At 25.0% G+C, this 19,828-nt stretch overlaps 2 protein-coding genes across 2 annotated transcripts; both read right to left on the bottom strand.

Annotated features, from left to right (window-relative positions):
- Positions 1-1,158: 1,158 nt before the first annotated feature.
- On the bottom strand, positions 1,159-8,081 carry LOC114932630 (glutamyl aminopeptidase-like). The gene is made up of 13 exons (XM_029304926.2): positions 7,957-8,081; positions 6,757-7,224; positions 6,108-6,548; positions 5,817-6,000; positions 5,245-5,416; positions 5,001-5,082; positions 4,314-4,684; positions 3,595-3,902; positions 2,857-3,041; positions 2,202-2,531; positions 2,033-2,102; positions 1,729-1,803; positions 1,159-1,508 (listed from the first exon to the last, which is right to left on the bottom strand). The coding sequence occupies exons 2-13, from the start codon at positions 7,200-7,202 to the stop codon at positions 1,389-1,391; spliced, it is 2,784 nt and encodes a 927-aa protein (XP_029160759.2). The 5' UTR covers positions 7,203-7,224; positions 7,957-8,081; the 3' UTR covers positions 1,159-1,388.
- Positions 8,082-9,486: 1,405 nt separating this feature from the next.
- Positions 9,487-16,353, bottom strand: LOC114932627 (glutamyl aminopeptidase-like). Its single transcript, XM_085479718.1, has 13 exons — positions 16,231-16,353; positions 15,019-15,483; positions 14,370-14,810; positions 14,083-14,266; positions 13,482-13,653; positions 13,238-13,319; positions 12,554-12,924; positions 11,855-12,156; positions 11,065-11,252; positions 10,354-10,683; positions 10,187-10,256; positions 9,896-9,967; positions 9,487-9,633 (listed from the first exon to the last, which is right to left on the bottom strand). Exons 2-13 carry the CDS (start codon positions 15,459-15,461, stop codon positions 9,526-9,528), a joined length of 2,763 nt encoding a protein of 920 aa, XP_085335844.1. The 5' UTR covers positions 15,462-15,483; positions 16,231-16,353; the 3' UTR covers positions 9,487-9,525.
- Positions 16,354-19,828: the final 3,475 nt, after the last annotated feature.

Raw genomic sequence — 19,828 nt, 5'->3', positions numbered from 1 at the left:
ATCTCGATACTGCTATAATAAGTATGTATAATGTCACGTAAACAAGGTCGTCAACTGTTTTCCTAACTTATTAACACGCTCAAATATCAATATATGTGTGAAATATATTCTCATATTACTTTAAAAGTTACCTATTTAACTTGGCAATGTGCATAAAAAATTTAAAAACTATATTTTATATTTTAACTGTTTATTACTTTTTTACTCTTTATCTTTCGCTTATGCTTATATTATAATGTATATGACGTATATATATATATGATGTATATGTTATATGATAATGAATAATATATATATACATACATTGCAATAATAATTTTTATGCATACATTACAGTAATAATGCTTATGTATGCACACATTACAGTTTTTAATATTTTATAAACATTTTATTAATTTCGTTTCGCCGCGTAACTACATTTGATAAATAAAACGAAATGACATAGGTATATATGTGCTATATAAATATAAATCTCTTAAACTGATATATATCTTTTATTTTCTAGCAATGAAATACTGATGCATTTTATCAAAATTTATACAATCTATTATAAAATATAAAAATGTTGCTTATTATAACAATCGCTTATTATAGGAAATTAATTTTATGTTTGTAATAACAAAACAGGAATTTTTTGGATTATGAAAATGTACAGAAAAAGAAAACAATATAAAAAATTGTATTGCATAATTTATTATAAATGAGTGATACAAAAATATAACAATAATTTTAATATTAATACAAATAAAAAAAGTGTAAAAAAAGTAATTAAAACTGGTATATGATAATTATGGCGCTACACATAAGAATAAAATATATCTTTCGGAATAAAAGACATCTTAACAATTTTTTTCAGTACTTATATTATATTATATATATGTATATGTATAAACTTTTAAATTCGTATTTAATAAAAAAAATTATTATTTATGTATTTTTAAAAATGCGATATAGTATAATTACTTAGAGTAAAAACACCCTAGAGAAATACTTAAGTCTATATTTAATATACATTAAATATATATATATATATATATATATATATTTATTTATTTATTTATATATTTAACTAAATATATTTAAATAAATATATAAAAGACAGAATTATACTTTATTTTGTTTTTATATAGCAATGTTAATATGTTTTACATCCATAAATTCTTTTTTGTTATTATATTTTCAAAGCTTAGAATTTTTTCGAATAGTTTTATATTCTCCAATAATAACTAAAATTAATTAATTTTTTTTATAACTTTGTTAATAATCCTTATTCTTCTAAAAGTTCTTAAAATAAATAAGAGTACAAAAAGTTACTTATATCATTAAGATAAATATGTGTGCAAAAAGTATAATTTATAGATTTTATAAAACAATTATATAACGATTAGTCATAAGAAATAAATGTGGTATAGCAGTGTAAAGGAATAGATTTTACTGGCGCGTTTTCGTATTTTGTAATCGATAAACTCACGTTGTTGATTTACCAACTTTTTCGTCTCTTTACGTATCTAAAATTAATTATTTATATATATATTTACTGTCAATAAATAACACTTTTTTCGCATTATAAGAATAAAATATAATTTCTAATTTCTATCATTAAAAACAAACTATTTATTTAAGATGATTAAAATAAATTATTCATATAAGTATATTTACAAAAATAAAAATTATGTTAAATAAAAAAAAAATATATATGAATCTCATATCTGAAATCACAATATTTACCTCCTCAGAAAAGATCAACTTCCATTTAAAAAAATTTTCAGCAGCAACAATCCGTTCTTCTAGAAACACTTTAATCTAAAACAAATTAAAATATTTACAGTATAAAATATAATTTATTTTTGCACAAAAGTCTACCTAATTTCTAAGTCATAATTTCCACATAATTTCATGTTTTTAGCATAATTATATCCAGAAATTTTGTGTAATATAGTATGTAAATGTACATAATATCATATAATAAGCACGGATTAATATCATAATACTAATAAATGAATGTACAGAGTACAATATGTTTCAAATTTACCTTCTGCAGGTGTACCTCAGAATACACATTATTAATTAAAGTGATCAATGCTGCATTCATACTGACTTCTCTATAAAACCGGAACAATAAATATACATATATATTTACATAAAGTGCAAAAATAGTATATGTAGGATATATTTATACTAAAAGAAAACTATTATTTTACCTGGGTTTTAATTCGTCAAAATTATTTAAAATATAATCAAGTACTTCACTGTCCATAGCATGCTTTGTAATTGTGAAAAGAAATCTATTAACACGATCAATGTTTCGAAATTTTAAAGATACATTTTTCCAAGAAATAGCTACTTCTAGATTTTTATCGTTCAAATACTCTTTAATAGAATTAGGATGTGTAATGCAAGTTAGAAATTCCCAAATTCTATTATCAGAGGTTACTATCCATTCTTTAAGTACTGTCTTCCAAACACCAGTTAAATTTGTCTCTGTCTGTATACCTTTACAGTATGTCCATTCCTTCCACCACGGTAAAAGTCTATACAATATGTTAAAAATATATATTATAATAGTATATTAGCTAACAAGTTCGGGGGATTGTAAATCGCATGATCGGCCGATTTATGACCCGCACATGTTGGCTACGATATTTTGTGTGTCCGTTGCGTGGAAAGAGAGCCCTTTCTAAAATCTCATTATGTGCGTAAAGGGCGACTTTTCGCGCGCCGGTTGTACAAAAATATTTAGAGCATATAACCAATTATTTTTAACATTATTCAGTAAATTTTATAAGTTACAAAATATTTAGTAAGTTACAAGATACAAGAATATATGATTATAACAAAATAATTATAAAAAATTACTTTTTATTTTGGAAGAGATAATCTTCTAATTGATATTTCGCCATTTGTAGGCATTTGAGATGCTCGAGAGTACATGCCCATTTGGCGACTTCTTGTCTTAAACATTTAATAAGATCGTCTTCTTTAGAATGTTCTTCGTATCCAATGCGTTCAAGAACATCATTCAATATTTTCAGTATGTTTTCCTAAAAGTTTTTGAAATAATTAGAATTAAGAAGACATTTAGAAAATATTGTACGTTATATTTTATTTATGATAAATAAAATGTAATATAAACAATAAAGAAAATTTGTTTTCAATACTAGAAAAATGATAATAAGCTAATGTCCTAAAAATTATTTAAATTTTACGAATTTATGTCACAATTTTGTAAAGTATTTTCACAATTTACTAAATAATAACACATATTTGTAACAAAAGTTATATCGTTTTTTTTCAATGAATGTTTTCATTAGATTGCTTGTATCTATAATTAAAATAATATTAACGGTAACATGAAAACAATTGATTGTTTTTAAAATTGAATGTTTAACATTTAAAACGTAAAACTGGGTATACGCAAGTATTTTCTTTACAAATATTTCTTTATCTAAATAATATTAAAGTAAAACATGACTGAATTTTCTCGGGTATACTTCATTATCTTCGAAATTTTTCTGAAAATCTTGGTTATTATATATTTTATATGCAACAATGTAATACATACTACTTTTATTAATGAAAAATCTTATCATTTACCTTGAAATGGCCTAAATGGCCAAATTTGGTATTTTCCTCTGAATTGTAAATTGGAAATAATTTTGACATACTTTCAAGAGCTTTGATCATAGGATACCATACCACATAATTTGTCTCTTGCGATAAGAATTTTATAAGTTCCAAAAATGAATACATATCGAGTTGTTGCATCGAAAAGAAATAAAACGCGTCATCGATTAATTGAGCACGATTATGAACATTTATGCCTGAATTTGCATAGTTTCCAGAGTTCAAATATCTGGCAATGATTTGCCAGTTTTGAGGTTCGTAATTGACACGATGATATCCTATAGTAAATATATTCATAATATTCTTAAATTTTTATGATGAAGGTTATTAGAAAATATCTTTAAATATCCGTTTTTTCCTTTCTTTTATGTTCAAAATAAGGAAAATACTGATATTCTGTAGTAATATATTTAAAATAACTTATATAGTATTATATTAGTATTATATTAGTATTCTATTTAAAATAGAGTTTGAATTCAGTGTCTTACTATGGTTAATAATAATTTACATTAAAATCATCGCATACTATCGCGTTCATTTAATGTCCGAGAAATATCTTCTATTTTTGTTAAAATATATAAATATATGCGTATAAAATTAATCCGTACATAAAAACATATATATATATATATATATATATATATATAAACCTTAAAAAATAAAAAAGTAACCCCTTAATATTTACCAACCTTGTTGTAAGTCAATTATTAACAATTCATTCTCTTCACAATAAAATTCATCAATTTCTATGTATGAAATATTATTTTGTACTTTATTGTAAGTATAACGCAATTTAAATGATTTTAAAATATTTTCTTTCCATTTTATAGTAATTATAATTATAGGTAATAACCAGTCATCCTTAACTAACTGGTAAAAATTATCTATCGATATTCTCAAAGATGTACAGTTAGAGTATTCAACCTTCAGCATAGGATAATGTTTTTGATTTGTCCAGGCATTCATCAACCATTTTACATGAAATATATTGCGTTCAGCTGTATATAGAGCATCTTGCATAGCACCCCAGAAATCATCAATAGTTACTGAACTAAACATACTAAATTTGTAAAAAATTATTGATTAATTATTGACTAATAGACACCATATAAATTGTATTATTGCAATTGCATTTTAATACGTGTATGTAATTTTGGAACATAATTTGATGTAAATTAGTTAAACTATAATTTAATAAAACATGAATTATTCGAGATAGAAAAAATCGAGATATTGAAACTAAAATAATAAAAATAGAAAGATTTTTGGTCGGAAAAAAATAATATAATAGTAAAATGGAGAAAGATAATTAAATAAAGAAAAAATTAATATAAAACAGAAAAATTAAAAATATTTTATAAAATGATGTTACTCACTGTTCATTAAGAAAAATCTCAATACCATGTAGGTACACTTCAGCCGAGAGATGCTGTCGTAAAATACGCAATATAACAGGTGCTGCGATAATAACATTATAAAAAGCGTGCAAATTAAATACATTTAAATTTATATATTCTAGTGTCCAATAAATGCATGAAAACATCCATAATTACGCAAAGAAATGTTCAAGAATTTATGGACAATTTAATTATGTGATATAGAAAAGTTGTTTTGTTTTACCTTTGATGTAATAAGAAAAAGAGAAAAGTGATTCAATTTCCGAGGTTTTGTTGATTTTTGGTATAAGAGGATCCATAATACCCAAAAGATAATGATCCAACTGAAGAGATTCTAATTTACTTTGTACTGCAAACAGATCTAATATACTTGTGTAATTTGAATCTTGAAAAATCTGTAAATAAATAAAAATTTAATGTGAAATTAAATAATCAATAAATATTTTCAGTGAAATAAGCTCATGCACGAATTCTTGACATTAAGCGACAATAATTGTTTATAACTGTTTATTATTGTTCATTACTAAACAAATAGCTTTCTTATTTCTTATAAGTGTGATATTTTACTTGATGATGTGTGCGACTATTTGCTTAAAAATAGATATTATTGCAATTGTTTTTTTTCGTATTTAAATCATTTTTTATATTTTAAATTTTTTATAATTCAGAAAGTTAATTAGTGATCCGTCAGTGCATTTATAAAAGACGTTTTCTTTATAATTATTTTATTAAGAAATTTTTTTAACTGCGTATAATTAAAACAGCACTATATATGTAATTAAATAAAAAAACAACCTTGTCGATCATATCCATTCCTAACAGCCTAGCAATACCCTCATTCAACCAAAAATCAGACCACGAGGATGGGCTAACCAGATTATTAATCCATTGAAGTGCCACTTCGTGTGCTATTAAGCACGCTGTTTTTATTTTATTCGAAATAGGATCTAACGTATTAATATAGAAAACATTTGAGGCTCTAAAAATTTTTGTAAATAATCTGATTATACAAGTTTTATGACGAACACGATATTTAATGGTTTTTCATGTTCCAATTATCATACTCCAATTATATGTATATATTACCTATAAAGAATAAGTCCCATGCTATTATGCTGAGGACCCGCGGGAACTATAAGATGATTTGTTAATGAAAGGTTCTGAGAATATGCTATCCATTCGATTTCGAAGCGTCTTGTAACATTTTGAATGATTCTTCTTGCAAATTTTGTGTTCAAATGGAATAACAGATTGTATATTCTGTCATACTCAATGATCGGGAACGAATGTGAATCATATAGTAGGAGCGATATGAGATAAGTAGGCATTAAACGAGTGATTTTGAAGTGAGTCCACACCACGTCTTTTGTATCTTCAGTTTCTTCTCGTATCGGCATAGTTGACCAAACATAATACGGCTTATGATGTCTAACACTAATATTAAACGTAGCCTTAAATGCAGGCTCGTCCCAGCATGGAAACAATTGTCGCGCCCCAATTGCCCCGAGTTGTGTTGCGACAAACAACCTATCATATTTTAATAGAATATTTCATCGAACAAGAAATGGTTAATCAACATTAAAAGTTAGTGACATTAAAAGTTATAATAAAGTACCAGGTTAGATAATATATTATATACAAATGTATATGTACACATGTTTTATAAATCGTGCTTAAAGAATAATATCTCGTATTTTATTACAGGTATTTTACAATATTTTCAACATTTACTCACCTTTTATCTGTATTAAAATGTGTGTAAGTTCTGAAGAAAACGATTCCATGATTATTTGTGAGTCCGATAAAGCTCATGTTTAATAAATAATGTCCTTTTGATAATATATCATCGAAGTGAAACGTGAGAGTATGAGATTCATTTTTGTACGTAATATCTGACGGCTCATAAATTTTGAATGACTCTCTATTGGTGACAATAGTATTTAGTATTTGTATTTGCGGTTTTTGTGCGTTCAAACTTATGCTGTACGTTGGAATGGAAATATTGACGTAGGCCTCGCATCTACCGAAAAATTTAAAACTTTCCTTTTCTACTTCAAAATATGGTTCCAACTTGAGGTTATAATGCTCTGGTATAACATCGAGATTATAATCCGATAAAAAAGCTGTTGCATTTATAAATATTAGATTGTATAATAACAACTTTACCAACAATCTTTCCATGTCAATTCTCTTGTTGGAGTATCTATAATAAAGTAATTTCTTATTTAAAAAAATATAAATATAAATAAAATGCAATGCAAAGCTCTCTTTTGTATGTATTCTTTTTTTTCGAAAAAAAGCAGAAAATAAATACAATAAGATTAATTATTATTAAGCATAGATAATTATATAAAAGTTTAATATGATTTATTATTGTACGCATCGACATGTATTGTATATTTCAGTCTTATAAATTTAACTATATTTACATTGTAATGATATTTTCGATATTGTAATTTATGTTCAGCATATGTTTAGCGATGACATAAGTACGATCTTGCTATACTTTCTGTTATTAAAAAAAAAGTTAAACAAACGAATTTATATTATATTTCGTAAATATATTATATTTAATAAAATATTTATTTGTAGTAGATTTATATGAAATATTTATATATAACTCATTTTGTGTAATTTCTTGCATTTGTTATCTTAAGTCATCATAATTTCTGAAATAAATATTGAACAAAAAAATTTTTGTTTTCTTAAATATTCTAGTTCAATCCTAAACTTAATTTTTAGACTTTAATATATATTATATATGTTTAAAATAATATATAGTACTTGTATTAATAATAATGTTAATTCTGAAAATTATGACTTTTGAAAATTAAATTTGTGCTTATTGTTTGTATTTTATATATAATTAAATTGTGTTTTGTTTATTCTTTATCGTCAAAATTAAATATATTCATATTTTTTTCTAATGACTTACCTGTTATATTAATACGTATGCAAATTAAAATAATTTTTTTATAAATAAACTGTAATTAGCACAGTAATATATACGACACGTCCTTATTGCGGGAAGTATGTCACACAATTACAATCTTTCCGTTCCAAAAGATCATCGAAACTGATGACAATCTGATACTTGGTGCTATAATAAATATGTAATGTCATGTAAACAAGGTCGTCAGTTGTTTTCATATCTTTTTAACACAATCAAATATTAATACATGAAATATATTTTCATATTACTTTAATAACAAAAAACAATAGTAATATTTCATATTACTATTGTTCTTTTGCAATGCGCATAAACAATTTAAAAATTTTATTTTATTTTTTAACTTTCTTTACTTTTTAACTCTTTATCGTTCATTTATGCTTATATTATGTTATATATATATATTATATGATAATGAATAATATATATGTATACATGTATACATATATGTATATTGCAATAATAATTTTTATGCATATATTACAATAATAATGTTCATGTATGCACACCTTACAGTTTTTAATATATTATTAATGAGTAATATAATTTCGTTTTGCGCGCGTGATTATATTCGATCGATTATACGAAATGATATAAATATATATGTGCTATATAAAAATAAATCTCTTAAACTGATATATATCTTTTATTTTTTAGCAATGAAATACTGTTGCATTTTATCAAAATTTATACAATGTATTATAAAATATAAAAATGTTGCTCATTGTGACAGTCTTATTATAAAATTGATTTTATTTTTGCAATAATAAAACAGGAATTTTTGGATTATATAAATGTACAGAAAAAGATAACAATATAAAAAATTGTACTGCATAATTTGTGTATTATAAATGAGAGATACAAACATTTACCAATAATTTTAATTATAATACAAATAAAAGAAGTGTAATAAAAGTAATTAAAACCGATATGTAATTACGAAGATACACCCATAAGAATAAATATATATCTTTCAGAATAAAAGACATCTTAAAAATTTTTTTTAGTACTTATATTGTATATGTATACATTTATGTTGTTAAATTTGTATTTATTCAAAAATATTATTGTTTAGATTACAGCGTGCAAAATATTTTTGCAGTTGTATAATTATTTAAAGTAAAAAACACCGTAGAGAAATATTTTTAAGTCTACATTTAATAAACATTAAATATATGTATATATGTATGTTAAATATATGTATATACATACATATTTTATGTATATTTAACTGAATATATTTGACTAAAAATATGTATATTTGACAGCATTATAATTTATTTTGTTTTTATATAGCAATGGTAATACGTTTTACCTCTATAAATTTTTTTTGCGTTATTATATTTTCAAAGCTTAGAACTTTTTCAAATAGTTTTATACTCTACAATAATAATTAAAATTGATTAATTTTTTTTTAAATTTCATTAAAATACTTAATATTTTTAAAAGTTTTTAGAATAAATAAGAGTAATACAGAAAGTTAATTATCATTGAGATAAATATGTGTGTAAAAAGTACATTTTATACTACATATATATTTTATAGAACAATTATTTAACGATTAGTCATTGTAAAGGAATGGATTTCACTGGCGCGTTTTCGTATTTTGTAATAGATAAACTCAATTTGTTGATTTCCCAACTTTTTCGTCTCTTTACGTATCTAAAATTAATTATTTATATATATATATATATATATATATATATATATATCTACTGTCAATAAATAACACTTTTTTCGCATTATAAGAATATAATATAATTTCTAATTTCTATCGTTAAAAACAAATTATTTATTATAAACAAACTATTTATTTAAGATGATTAAAATAAATTATTCATATAAGTGTATTTAGAAAAATAAAAAATGTGTTAAATATAAAAACAATATATATGATTATTATATCTGAAATCACTATATGTACCTTCTCAGAAATAAGCAACGTCCATTGTAAAAAATATTTAGCAGCAATCCGTTTTTCTACAAACGCTTTAATCTAAAACGAATTAAAATATTTACCGTATAAAATATAATTTATTTTTGCACAAAAGTCTACCTAATTTTTAAGTCATAATTTCCACATAATTTCATGTTTCTAGCATAAGTATTACAGAAATTTTGTGTAATATAGGAAGTAAACATAGATAATATCGCGCGGATTAATATCATAATACTAATAAATGAATGTACAAAGTACAAAGTGTTTCAAATTTACCTTCTGCAAGTATACCTCAGAATACACATTATTAATTAAAGTGATCAATGCTGCATTTATATTGACTTCTCTATAAAACCGGAACAATAAGTAGATACATATTTACATGAAGTGCAAAAATAGTATATGTAGAATATATTTATACTAAAAGAAAACTATTATTTTACCTGGGTTTTAATTTGTCAAAATTATTTAAAATATAATCAAGTATTTCACTGTTCTTAGCATGCTTTGTCATTGTGAAAAGAAATCTATTAACACGATCAATGTTTCGAAACTTTGAAGATGCATTTTTCCAAGAAAAAAGTACTTCTAGATATTTATCGTTCAAATACTCTTTAATAGAATTAGGATGTGTAATGCAAGTTAGAAATTCCCAAATTCTATTATTAGAGGTTACTATCCATTCTTGAAGTACTATCTTCCAAACACCAGTTAAAGTTGTCTCTGTCTGTATACCTTTACAGTATGTCCATTCCGTCCACCACGCTAAAATTCTATACAATATGTCAAAAATATATATTATAACAGCATATTAGCTAACAAGTTCGGGGGATCGTAAATCGGCAGAGAGTGCGAAAGTTTGGCGCACGAGGGGAAGCCGAGTGTGACAATCCGCACGATCGGCCGATTTATGACCCGCACATGTTGGCTACAATATTTTGTGTGACCGATGCGTGGAAAAAAAGCTCTTTCTAAAATTCTATCATGTGTGTAAAGGGCGACTTTTCGCGCGCCGGTTGCACAAAAATATTTAAGGCATATAACCAATTATTTTTAACATTATTTAGTAAATTTCATAAGTTACAAAATATTTACATAGTAAGTTACAAGATACAAGAATATATGATTATAACAAAATAATTATAAAAATTTACCGTTTATGTCGGAAGAAATGATCTTCTAAATCATATTTCGCCTTTTGTAGGCATTCGAAGTCCTCGAGAGTACATGCCCATTTGACGACTTCTTGTCTTAAACATTTAATAAGATCGTCTTCTTCAGAATCTTCTTCTTCGTATCCAATGCGTTCAAGAACATTATTCAATATTTTCAATATTTTTTCCTAACAGTTTTTAAAATAATTAAAATTAAGAAGACATTTAGAAAATATTGTACATTATATTTTATTTATGATAAATAAAATGTAATATAAACAATAAAGAAAATTTGTTTTCAATACTAGGGAAATGATAATAAGCTAATGTTCTAAAAAATATTTAAATTTTACAAATTTATGTCACAATTTTGTAAAGTATTTTGACAATTTTCTAAATAATAACACATATTTGTAACAAAAGTTATATCGTTTTCAATAAATGCTTTCATTAGATTGCTCTATCTTCAAACTTTATTTGTAACATTTAAAAATCAGTATATTTTTTTTTGTATGTACAATTAAAATAATATTAACGGTAACGTGAAAACCATTGATTGTTTCTAACATAGAATGTTTAACATTTAAATCGCAAAATTGAGAATACGCAAGTCCTTCTTTTACAAATTTCGAATTCTTTATCTAAATAAGATTAAGGAAAAACATAACTCTATTTTCTCGAATATATTTCATTATCCTCGAAATTTTTCTGAAAATCTTGATTATTATATATTTTATATGCAACAATCTAATTCATATCACTTTCATTGACGAAAAATCTTATTATTTACCTTGAAATAGCCTAAATGGACGAATTTGGTTTTTTCCTCTGAATTGTAAATTGGAAAGGATTTTGACATACTTTCAAGAGCTTTGATCATAGGATACCATACCACATAATTTGTCTCTTGCGATAAGAATTTTATAAGTTGTAAAAATGAATACATATCGAGTTGTTGCATCGAAAAGAAATAAAACGCGTCATCGATGATTTGTGCACGATTATGAACATCTATTTCTAAATAGTTTCCAGAGTTCAAATATCTAGCAATGTTTCGCCAGTTATGAGGTTCGTAATTGACACGATAATATCCTACAGTAAATATATTCATAATATTATTAAATTTTTATGATGGAAGATATTAAAAATTATCTTTAAATATCCGTTTTTTTTCTTTCTTTTATGTTCAAAGTAAGGAAAATACTGATATTCTGTAGAAATATATTTAAAATAACTTGTATAGTATTATATTAGCATTATATTAGTATTCTATTTAAAATAAAATTTGAATTCAATGTCTTCCTATAGTTAATAATAATTTACATTATAATTTATTGCATACTATCGCGTTTATTTAATGTCCGAGAAATATCTTCTATTTTTGTTAAAATATATAAATATACGCGTATAAAAATAATTCGTACATAAAACCATATATATATATATAAACATTGAAAAATGAAAAATTAACTCCTTAATATTTACCAACCTTGTTGTAAGTCAATTATTAACAATTCATCCTTTTTACAAAATCCATCAATTTCTATGTATGGTATATCATCTTGTACTTTATTGTAGGTATAACGTCTTTTAATTGATATTATAATATTTTCTTTCCATTTTATACTAATTATAATAATAGGTAATAACCAGCCATCGTTAACCAACTGGTAAAAATTTTCTATCGATATTCTCAAAGATGTACAGTTAGAGTATTCAACTTTCAGTATAGGATAATGTTTTTGATTTGTCCAAGTATTCATCATCCATTTTACATGAAATCTATTGCGCAGTTTAGCTGTATTTAGAGCAGCTTGCATAGCACCCCAGAAATCATCAATAGTTACTGAACTAAACATACTAAATTTGTAAAAAATTATTGATTAATTATTGACTAAAAGACACCATATAAATTGTATTATTGCAATTGCATTTTAATACGTGTATGTAATTTTGGAACATAATTTGATGTAAATTAGTTAAACTATAATTTAATAAAACATGAATTATTCGGGATAGAAAAATTCGAGATATTGAAACTAAAATAATAAAAATAGAGAGATTATTGATCGGAAAAAAATAATATAATAGTAAAATGGAAAGATAATTAAATAAGAAAAAATTATTATAAAACAGAAAAATTAAAAATATTTTATAAAATGATGTTACTCACTGTTCATTGAGAAATATCTCAATACCATGTAGGTACACTTCAGCCGAGAGATGCTGTCGTAAAATACGCAATATAACAGGTGCTGCGATAATAACATTATAAAAAGCGTGCAAATTAAATACATTTAAATTTATATATTCTAGTGTCCAATAAATGCATGAAAACATCCATAATTACGCAAAGAAATGTTCAGGAATTTATGGACAATTTAATTATGTGATATAGAAAAGTTGTTTTGTCTTACCTTTGATGTAATAAGAAAAAGAGAAAAGTGATTCAATTTCCGAGGTTTTGTTGATTTTTGGTATAAGAGGATCCATAATACCCAAAAGATAATGATCCAACTGAAGAGATTCTAATTTACTTTGTACTGCAAACAGATCTAATATACTTGTGTAATTTGCATCTTGAAAAATCTGTAAATAAATAAAAGTTTAATGTGAAATTAAATAATCAATAAATATTTTCAGTGAAATAAGCTCATGCACGAATTCTTGACATTAAGCGACAATAATTGTTTATAACTGTTTATTATTGTTCATTACAAAACAAATAGCTTTCTTATTTCTTATAAGTGTGATATTTTACTTGATGATGTGTGCGACTATTTGTTTAAAAATAGATATTATTGCAATTGTTTTTTTTTGTATTTAAATTAACACGAAATATATTTTATTAATTAAATCATTTTTTATATTTTAAATTTTTTATAATTCAAAAATTTAATTAGTGATCCGTCAGTGCATTTATAAAAGACTTTTTCTTTATAATTATTTTATTAGAAAATTTTTTTAACTGCGTATAATTAAGACAGCACTATATATGTAATTAAATAAAAAAATAACCTTGTTGATCATATCCATTCCTAACAGCCTAGCAATACCATCGTTTAACCAAAAATCAGACCACGAGAATGGGCTAACCAGATTATTAATCCATTGACGTGCCACTTCGTGCGCTATTAAACACGCTGATCTTATTTTAATCGAAACAGGATCTAACTCTTTAACATAGATAACATTTGATATTCTAAAAATTATTGTAAATAATGTGATTATACAAGTTTTATGACAAACACGATGTTTAATGGTTTTTCATATGCCAATTATCAAACTCCAGTTATATATATTACCTATAAATAATTTGTCTCATGCTATTATGCTGAGGACCCGCGGGCATTATATGATGATTTGTTAATGAAAGGTTCTGAGAATATGCCATCCATTCGATTTCGAAGCGTCTTGTAACATTTATAATGATTCTTCTTGCAAAATATGTGTTTATATGAAATATTGTATCGTACACTTTGTCATAGTCATTAATCGGGAACGAATGCGTATCATATAGTAAAACCGATATGAGATAAGTAGGCATTAAACAAGTGATTTTGAAGTGAGTCCACACCACGTCTTTTGTATCGGCAGTTTTTTTTCGTATCGGCATAGTTGACCAAACATAATACGACTTATGATGTCTAACACTAATATTAAACGTAGCCTTAAATGCAGGCTCGTCCCAGCATGGAAACAATTGTCGCGCCCCAATTGCCCTGAGTTGTGTTGCCACAAACCACCTATCATATTTTAATAGAATATTTCATCGAACAAGAAATGGTTAATCAACATTAAAAGTTAGTGACATTAAAAGTTATAATAAAGTACCAGGTTAGATAATATATTATATACAAATGTATATGTACACATGTTTTATGAATCGTGCTTAAAGAATAATATCTCGTATATTATTACATGTATTTTACAATATTTTCAACATTTACTCACCTTTTTTGTATATTAAAATGTGTGTAAGTTCTGAAGAAAGCGTGTCCATGATTATCTGAGAGTCCGATAAAGCTCATGTTTAATAAATAATGTCCTTTTAATAATAAATAATCGAAGTGAAACCTGAGAATATGAGATTCATTTTTGTACGTAATAAATATCGGCTTATAAATTTCGAATGACTTTCTATTGGTAACAATAATATTTTGTATGTCTATCTGCGGTTTTTGTGCGTGCAAACTTATGTTGTATATTGGAAAGGTAATCTCGACGTAGGCCTCGCATCTACCGAAAAAGTTAAAACTTTTTCCTTCTACATCAAAATATGGGTCCAACTTGAGGTTATAATGCTGTGGTATAACATCGAAGTTATCCGATAAAAAAGCTGTTGCGTTTATAAATATTAGATTGTATAATAACAGCTTTAACAACAGTCTCTCCATGTCAAATCTCTCGTTGGAATATCTATTATAAAGTAATTTCTTATTTTAAAAAATATACATAAAATATACTGTAAAGCTTTCTCTCTTGTATGTGTTTTTTTCGAAAAAGAACAGAAAATAAATACAATAAGATTAATTTTTATTAAGCTGAGATAATTATATAAAAGTTTAATATAGATTTATTATTGTACTCATCGTCATGTATTGTGTATTTCAGTCTTATGAATTCAACTATATTTACATAATTATAATGATATTTTTGATATTAAATAATTTATGTTCAGCATATGTGTTGTAATGACATAAGAATGATTTTGCCATACTTTCTGTGATTACAGAAAAAGGTTAAACAAACGAATTTATATTATATTTCGTAAATATATTATATTTAATAAAATGTTTATTTTGTAATATAGATTTATATTAAATATTTATATATATAACTCATTTTGTAACTTTTTGCATTTGTAATCTTAAGTTACCACAATTTCTGAAATATTATTGAGCAACAAAATTTTTGTGATAATTGTTTTCTTAAATATTTTATTTCAATCCTAAACTTAATTTTTAGATTTCAATATATATTATATATGTTTGAAATAATATATACAATATTTGTATTAATGATAATGTTAATTCTGAAAATTATGACTTTTAAAATTAAATTTGTGCTCATGCATTGTTTGTATTTTATATATAATTAAATTGTGTTTTGTTTATTCTTTATCTTCAAAATGAAATATATTTATATATTTTTGTAATGACTTACCTCTTATATTAATACTTATGCAAATTAAAATAATTTTTTATTAAATAAACTGTAATTAGCACAGTAATATATACGACACGTCCTTATTGCGGGAAGTATATGTCACACAATTACAATCTTTCCGTTCCGAAAGATCACCGAAACTGATGACAATCTCGATACTATAATAAGTATGTAAATTCATGTAAACAAGATCGTCAGTTGTTTTCCTATCTTTTTAACACAATCAAATATTAATACATGAAATATATTTTCATATTACTTTAATAGTTTACTATTGTTCTTTGCAATGCGCATAAACAATTTAAAAATTTTATTTTATATTTTAACTTTCTTTACTTTTTAACTCTTTATCGTTCATTTATGTTTATATTTATATATATATATATATATATATATATATATCATATATTAATGAATATAATATATGATACATTGCAATAATAATTTTTATGCATACATTACAGTAATAATGCTTATGTATGCACACATTACAGTTTTTAATATTTTATTAATGAATAACATATGGTTACTTACAATGTGTAATTAAACTAAATTAAAAATAAAAGATTTTAACACAATATAGATAATAACAATGTAATAGTCTTCGATTAATATCTAATAGATTTAAATAATATTTTGACTTAAACTTAATGATAATGGGATGTATATTATCAAAATTAAAATATATTTTTCGCTAATTTTGCTTAAGAAAGACGGCTTTTAATTTAATCATAAAAGTGATGAAAAGAACATGTGATTGTTTTGGAAGTATTTACCTATATATGTTTTATTTTCTAGATATCCTTTAGGTAATATTATGATAAATACCGCTCTAATTATATAATATAAAATATATAAATCAAGGTTCTTTTATATAAATTCGACCAATACACACACACTAGCTATAAATTATTTATTTGTTACGACGTTTCGACTATCGGTTTAGGTCCTTTTTAAGTGTAAGTTCCAATGCAATATAATGTTAGCGGCACAATCCCTCAATACATGAGAGAATCGTTGTGTCATGATGAAAATCAGTTAAACAAATGAATAAAAATATATAAAATCCCGATAGAATTATCTAGAACGCAAATATATAATAAATATATTGTATGAGTCTATTTTTGATTTTTATTGCACAGCCATTTTCTCTGCGCGCGCTTTTTTTTTTAATTAATAATATAAGTTTCCGGGGATATTTAAGTTATTTTATTTGTTATAATATTTTATTTTGTAAATATTAATGGAATTGTTTTGTAATAATAACTTAAGTATAAATATATTTGGTATTGCAATTCAATTCGAGAAAAATTATTTTATATTTTCATGGTTTTTTATCCTTAAAATTGATAAAGAATTGATAAAATTATATGTCTAATGTGTGTTTGGCAAACATACTCTTACATTTTTTGTTATATGGTTCAATAACATTGATGGTTCTTAATTAAGTTAATTTATAATCACGCTACTTTTCATGTGTTTATCAGAGGCGCGTAAAAGCTTCCGCGAAAGCTCGATTTATATGTAGCGCATTTCTCCCTCGCATAATCCCCAAGGGAAATCGCGAGGGAACCTTAACTCTCAACACCATAAATTCAGGCCGCGTAGCGTCATTAGCACCGAATAACGAGGTTGGTGTTATGGTTGTTCCAGCTGGAGTCCTGATCGCGGGTTCGAAATAACGAAACCGACGCAACACCACGTCACATTCTCGGAGATCCGAAAATAAAAGCCTCTTAAACGCGGCTCATTTGTATGGAGATTCGTCATCTGTCGTTATTTTCGCAATTTTATAGTATCTGCAATCATTTATAAAAATTTTTAAGAAATATAATACTATATGTTATTTAAAAGAATTATATTATATAAGTATATAAAAGATTGTTTAAATATAATTGAAGATTTTTATATTGTATAATATCGCACTTCAATCAATTATACAATCGTCAGTTTTATTTTAAGCTGTCACAAACTTGTCCAATAATAAAATCTTGTTCAATTGTAAAATAATAGCATCTCTGTGCATATTTTCCAATTTATTTTATATTGTATATGCTTGAGTATGTATAATAAGATGGGTGACTCATATTCACAAAGAAGCATTGTTCATGCTTTAATATTTATTTTATTTTTATCGTGTTTTGTTTTCGAAAATATACAATTTTATATAATTTATGTTTTACATAATTTAAGACTAGATCAAAGCATATGTTCGTAGCTCGTTTCCTTCTCTTTTGCTCTCTTCGCTACAGCTTTCTCCCTTTCTACTTACAAGTTGAAAGAGTGATTGAAAATTTATCGATGACTAAAATGCAACAAGAAGCCAATTTCTAAATACTTCTCTTGGGCTAGAAAAGTATTATCACGATATTTTTATGAAATTTCTCTTTTTTATATTTCTATGATAGAAATGTTTAAGAAAATAATCGGTAACAGAGTAATTACCAAAAATAGATGCGCTGTCATAAATAATTTTATATCAAATATTAAAAATATATTTTATCTCTACTTATCCTATTTTATTGCAAAAATCAATTATACAAAAATATTAGACATAGCATTATGGAAAAATTAAAATATTATTAAATTAATAGTAATAATTAACTTTCCAAAATAAAACACAGCTACAGTAATTATAAAACAACGTAATGTTGCATAGTAATTGTTTATGAAAATGTGTGTATGTTTTTAACGCTGTCTGTCATACGTCTAGATAAGTAGAAATATTTTAATGTATAGAGATCGTGAATGTTAAAGCGAAGAATGATGATGCAGCAAGAATGAATCGATCCCGTCTCGTCATTTATTCATCTCGATCTACGATGCCGACAAGAGTTCTATGGAAATTTATTTATCTTATGATCGGCAAATGACAACACCCACGTATTCACTTCCTTCATTTATGGACATACTAACTGCACGTTTGTGCATAAATGTGATGCATATTCTTATAGCGCAGAATCGTCACTAAACCTGTAAACAACGATTTCTTTCACGTTGTTATAACAATTAAAAAATTAAATTATTATCATATATTATTATAATTATTATTATATTCTGATTAATGTTATATAACTTTATTTAAATTCTACGAACGATGGAGGGATGATTTATCCAATGATTAGTTGATTAGTTAGAAAAACAAATCAAGAAACGACGCGTCTTTGTTATGATATTGCAATTCTTCTTTTTGCAGCTAACAAAATTACGTTCATGAATACGACGAGTAATTCGGATTTAATTTAAAAGAAATTTCTGGGGATCGGTTTAACAGCGACATCAGCCAGGTAATCAAGAGAAGACTCGATGCACCCATTATATCGATGTTTCATATTTTTCTGCCTTTCTCCGCCGCCTCCGAGTACACAGATTGGGATACCAAAACCGTGCAATTACTCGCTCATAAACGAGCGACACTAAAGAAAGTTATGCGCCTGGTCAATAAAAAGCATCGTCAATGACACACGGCCGCCGGCAAAAAGCGTTAATGGTCCCCGCGTAAGACTTGCGAGCGCGATATTATGTTATACAGGGTGTTCGTCTTTATTAGAAGCAAATATGAGAAGCTCCAAGCTCGGCGATGAGGTCAAAAGTA

Source organism: Nylanderia fulva, unplaced genomic scaffold (assembly GCF_048542155.1).
Source record: "Nylanderia fulva isolate GAGA-0341 unplaced genomic scaffold, ASM4854215v1 Scaffold13, whole genome shotgun sequence".
Classification (NCBI taxonomy): domain Eukaryota; kingdom Metazoa; phylum Arthropoda; class Insecta; order Hymenoptera; family Formicidae; genus Nylanderia; species Nylanderia fulva.
Note: the sequence above shows the minus strand (reverse complement) of the source record. Positions and strands in the feature narration are given on the sequence as shown.